General features: G+C 39.8%; 1 protein-coding gene across 1 annotated transcript; it reads right to left on the bottom strand.

Moving 5' to 3' along the window:
• Window positions 1-1,225: 1,225 nt before the first annotated feature.
• LOC100490967 (olfactory receptor 1019) lies at window positions 1,226-2,161 on the bottom strand. Its single transcript, XM_002943406.4, has one exon. The coding sequence runs from the start codon at window positions 2,159-2,161 to the stop codon at window positions 1,226-1,228; it is 936 nt and encodes a 311-aa protein (XP_002943452.1).
• Window positions 2,162-5,949: the final 3,788 nt, after the last annotated feature.

Genomic DNA, 5,949 nt, shown 5'->3' with positions numbered 1-5,949 from the left:
CTTCTGACTCTTTCCAGCTTTCAAATTGGGGTCACTGACCCCGGCAGCCAAAAAAACGATTGATTTGTGAAGCTACAATATCAGGGGCTAATTTACTAACAAATTTCTATTGTAAACTTGATTTAAAAAAAGCAGTGAGTTTTCCGAGATTTACTATGCGTTTGGCTAAAAATTCGAAACTTGGCGAGTTCCTATAGAAGTCAATGGCGGAGTGCCCTTTCCTGGAAGTTCTTTCCTTTGTCTCGAAACTTTAGAAATATTGTTGGTTTTTGTACTAAAAACGTGACTTTTTATAATTGTTGCAGTGACAATTTGGATTTTTTTGCTTCAACAATTCCAAAAAGGTGAATTTTTTTGTGGCTTTTCTTGCACCAAATTTTCTGTGCAACGTTCTTTTAGTTAATATTAGACATTCGGGAAAACGAATTTAGTCAAATTTGAAAATAAAAAAAAGAAATTATTGAGTTTTGTTACTAATCTTTTTTTTTTATCTAGGCCCTCCTCTGTTCATATTTCTGTCTCTCGTTCTCTGGTTACCAGGTTAAATTGGACCCTAGCAACCAGATAGCTGCTGATTTGAATAATGTGAAATAATTCAAAAACCACAAATAATACAAAATTAAGATTCATCGCAAATAAGTTATTGTAAAAGTGATCAAAAGTTATGAGCGAATCTGTCCCGTTCGCTTCACCATAAAATTTGCGTAATGGCAAGAAAATTCGCATTTGTCACGCGATTTTCTTTTGTCGCCTGCGTCTATTTTTTGTCGCCCGTGCTTTTTTGACGCGGCCACGCCCAATTTTGACATGACCGCGCCTTTTTTTGCCGTGACTGTGCCCAATTTGACTCGACCGCAGGTTTTTCTTATGCAACTGCACCTTTTTGACACTTTTTGACAGTGCCTTTTTTTAAGCGCCCCCGCCTTTTTTGATTCTGTGCGACAAATTTTCACCGAAGTTTTGCAAAACAATTCACCAATGGCGAAATGCGGAAATTCGCTGCAAATCCATGCCTGCCAAAAAAATTCACTCATCACTAGTGATCAATCCCTTTAACGTAAAGGGATAAAAGGTGACAGAATTTTCTACTGAAAAAGGTGGGGGTGAGGGAATCATTGATGGGTCTCAAATTGCTTCAAATGCGCAAAATTTATTTTTGATTTATATTGATGCTTTTTAAATGAACCAGTAATCATTAATAAAAACAGTGGAGAATAAACCCAGTTTATTCCATGTAAATAGTAATGAGTAAATACTTTACCCTTCCTAATGCACGTTTAATCTCCCCATTTCTCAGACTGTAGATGATGGGATTTAATAAAGGGGAAATCACCGCGTACACAACGGAAACAACTACATCTGCGTCTAAATATCTTGAGCGTGGGCGCAAGTAGGCAAAGCACAGGGTTCCATAGAAAATACAAACCACTGTGAGGTGGGACATACAGGTGGAGAAGGCTTTGAGAGTTGGGTTTTTTGACCTTATCCTGTGTACCGTGTAGAAAATATAAACATATGGCAAGAACGTTATGAAGAAAACAATGAATGATAATATCCCTCCCAACACAAACAGTAAGAGCATGTTGAGGGACGGATCTGTACATGAAAGAGTCAACAACTGGGGAAGGTCACAAAAGAAATTGTGGATGATGCTTGGACCACAAAATGTCAACCTCAACGTGAATAGTATTTCCACTAAAGTGTAACTGGATCCTAAAGTCCATATCAATGTGAGGAGCTGGGTACATCTTTTCCAACTCATGATTTGTATATATTGCAGAGGCTGACAAACAGCAACATATCTGTCATAGGACATCACAGCCAGCAAGAAGCACTCACAACTAACGAAACACAGGAAGAAAAAAGCTTGGGTCAGGCAAGATCTGTAGGATATGGTTTTCTTCTCAGAGTAGAAGTCCAAGAGCATTCGTGGGCAAGTAACTTGGGAATAGCAGATGTCCACGCCGGCCAGGTGTCCAAGAAATAAGTACATTGGGGTGTGAAGATGGTTATCAGTGAGGATGAGGACCAGGATCAAAAGATTCCCACTCATGGTCATCAGATAAGTAAGGAGAAACATAAAGAAGAGTTGGTGTTCAAGCTTTGGAAGGTGAGATATTCCCATCAATGTGAATTCCGCTACAATTGTTTGATTTTCCATCGTGAGTTTCAAATTAGCCACAGGGCTACAAAATGTGCACTCAACAGTGATTTCTTCAGATGGGTTTGAATGAAAGTAAAAATATAGATGGGGGTGGGCACATTATTGCAACCTCACCTCAGTTTACTAAATAAAGAATGAATTTAGTTCTAAAGAGAAACATTTGTCCCAACTAGATGCTATGAAATGAGGGTGAAAGCCATTGTATTATTTTCAGCAGTATGGAGCCAATTCCACTTGAAAGACTCACTTTCAATTCTATAGCAGACTATATTTCCACATACAAGTGGTATTCTATGGTATTCAAGAGAACGTCTAGGTAGATAGTTGTGATTGCAGCTTTTATACATACATTATTCTGCTTCCAATGTATCCTCACTTATAAGGATCACTTCAGGGCACCTAAGTAGACTATTTGCTCTCCATACATAGTAGCAGCTCTGCCGCTTTTGGAAAGAGCCTGACTAACTGTCAGATCATTTTATTTCAGTAGTTTTAGTCAGAAATTTAGGTCTGGAAAGGCAATAATATGTTGCACAGGGGTACATCTGAGATCCATGTGATATCAAAACAAAGCTTGATCCGTCTGAATGGTACATATGTTCCTGGATGTGGTCCCCTGAAATGATAACCATAAATTCAGCAGTGATTTTTCAAAGGGTTGAGTCTTGGGGCTGACTATTGTCTATGAAATGTATCTGAGGGCTTCAAGTAAAACATATGCAATGAAAAGGGTGGGATACTTATATAAACACTCTCATTGGATAACCCATGGGGCTTGTTAACCACAGAATAGAGAGGACTTGTGTCCTTAGATATCTTGGTTCTTCTGAGCATTGGGATCAGGCACCCAGGCTGCCGCATCCCCCTCGGAATCACTTCAGGGAATAAATTACCATTTTTTTATCTTCCAAAATGAAAACCTTAAGAAAGGAAAATAAATTTGGTCTCATCCATTATAATTAGAAAAATACATCACCAACTGTTTTTCAAAAGAAGGGTTATAGAGGCAATACAAAGCCCATCTCCCATAGACTCTTTAATCAAATAATTCAGAATTTTAAAACTGATTTTCTTTTTCTCTGTAATAATAAAACAGTACCTGTACTTGATCCCAACTAAGATATAATTACCCCTTATTGGGGGCAGAACAGTCCTATTGGGTTTATTTAATGGTTAAATGATTCCCTTTTCTCTGTAATAATAAAACAGTACCTGTACTTGATCCCAACTAAGATATAATTACCCCTTATTGGGGACAGAACAGCCCTATTGGGTTTATTTAATGGTTAAATGATTCCCTTTTCTCTGTAATAATAAAACAGTACCTGTACTTGATCCCAACTAAGATATAATTACCCCTTATTGGGGACAGAACAGCCCTATTGGGTTTATTTAATGGTTAAATGATTCCCTTTGCTCTGTAATAATAAAACAGTACCTGTACTTGATCCCAACTAAGATATAATTACCCCTTATTGGGGGCAGAACAGCCCTATTGGGTTTATTTCATGGTTAAATGATTCCCTTTTCTCTGTAATAATAAAACAGTACCTGTACTTGATCCCAACTAAGATTTAAATAATCCTTATTGGATGCAAAACATTCCTATAGGGTTTAATTAATGGTTAATTGATTTTTTAGTAGACTTAAGGTATGGAGATCCAAATTACGGAAAGACCCCTTATCCGGAATACCCTTGGTCCCAAGTATTCTGGATAATGGGTCATATACCTGTATATTCATAAAGAAAAAAAAAGGAAAATAGTTAATTGTATTTTCTACTCTGGACAGTAGGTGACAACAACCCCCTGTAGATCTTGGCTAGGTCCTTCCGCAAGGACGTTTCTAGAGTTCCAAAAATTTCCTGAACCCCAAAGCTCATATAATAGAAATGGAGATGAAGGTCTGGGCCCTTAACTACCATGGGTAAGACTTCTACCTAATTTGCTTAGTGCTATGTATTCCTTTTGTAGTGAGATGGGGCAGCCTTGGCTTTATTGGGAAAAACCATGGTGTCTTGTGGTGAAACCGGGATTCAGGTATTTGGCTTTAGATTAATGTGGGGAACCTGAAGTAGTGCCAGGGAGGGCAGAGTGTTGGATGTCGGGCAGCTGCACAAATGGTAGAAATAGGGACCTGTAGTAAGAAAGGGGTGATTCCCTGCTAAAGCTAGTGGCTACTTTGAGACTATACTAGTCACGCTGATTGTGAGGTGAGATGTTTTGAAAGTAGAGTAACACTGTTGTGTCAGTTACCTGTGTTTATGAAAAGGTGCCCATTGGAGCACAGTAAAGGTCCCCATACACGGGTCGATTCTAGCTGCTAATATTGGTCCCTTAGACCAATTCGGCCGCTAATCGGCCCGTGTATGGGCACTAACGATGGGCCTGCCCGACCGATATCTGGCCTGAAATCGTCCGGATCTCGATCGGGCAGGTTAAAAAATCTAGTCGGATCGGGGACCACAACGGCTCGTTGATGTGGTCCCCGGATCGACTTTTCCTATACCCGTCGTTATAATTCGATCGTTTGGCCCCAGGGCCGAATTAGCCTGGATTGTCCCTATATCGCCCCCACGTAGGTGAGGGATATCGGGAGAAGATCCGCTTGCTTGGCGACATCGCCAAGCAAGCGGATCGGCCCATGTATGGGAACCTTAAAGGCGTGTAGCAACTCAGGTCAAGAAGAAATCACTGGCCATGAGTGACCTGCTTCCAAACCGTTTCTTCTAAGGGGACTGTAGCAAGATCAGACAAGAGATTAAATGACCTTCTCTTATTTGTAAGGCATTGCACCATTTATTTCTCATTATCCTTCGTTTATAGTCCGCCTAAAGGGTAAGCGCCACTTTATGGAGACCTGTTCATCATTTCCTGTTATATGTATCGTTGAAGGAAACTAACAACGCAGATAACGGGGCGATTGGGGGAAGGGGTGCTTGCATTGCAGGGAGTTGCAATTGGCAACTGGAGTCCAAGTTGGGTACGAAGAGGAAGGTACTGGGTTCCAATAGTATTCACAAAATACTGTTTCACATATGAATATATATATACAGTATATATATATATGTGTCAGTCCTCAAAACAAATCAATGTAAAATTGCTTGCAGGGATCTTCTGAGCACTCCTGCACTTTACATTTATGGTCATTTCTAGTTTTCAAAATATGAAACACCGGTGCCGTCTGTAGGTTTAGTCTTTCCAACTGGCCCGACTGCTGACGGGGAGGGAATTTCAGAAGAAGAAGAGGAAAGTGTTCTGATGTTGCCCTGCTTCGGGTAGGGAAATGTCACTCTTCTGAAATTTAGCAATAGCAGTATTGGGGAGCTCAACCCTCTGTTAACTTACCCAAACGGGTATCAGGTGCAAATACTGGAAGAACCTCACCTTGCATGGGGGTCAATATCCAACAGCAAAAAAATCCAGTAGCACACTGAAGATGCAAGCCGTGAAAAAATGGTATTTTATTTGCCCAAGTACATATAAACAAGCAAAGAGCAACGTTTCGGGACCCTCCGGACCCTTTCTCAAGCTAACGGTGCACTATTTAGTGTGCAAGTTATAAAGGTAGTGAAATGGGTGGGGATAGAGAAAACCTCCCCTGCTCCAGTGATAGCATGGTTAATTACAACAATTTAACCCCATATGTGCATACTAACAACCAGTCCTTAAATATTCTTATATAAAAAATGTTAAAAAGCATACAAATATACGTTTAGTCCACATTTGTGCAAAATTAGAGATTAGAGATTGTGCAAAATTAGACTCTTCTGAAATTTGTCCCCA

Source organism: Xenopus tropicalis, chromosome 9 (genome assembly GCF_000004195.4).
Source record: "Xenopus tropicalis strain Nigerian chromosome 9, UCB_Xtro_10.0, whole genome shotgun sequence".
Lineage (NCBI taxonomy): Eukaryota > Metazoa > Chordata > Amphibia > Anura > Pipidae > Xenopus > Xenopus tropicalis.
Note: the sequence above shows the minus strand (reverse complement) of the source record. Positions and strands in the feature narration are given on the sequence as shown.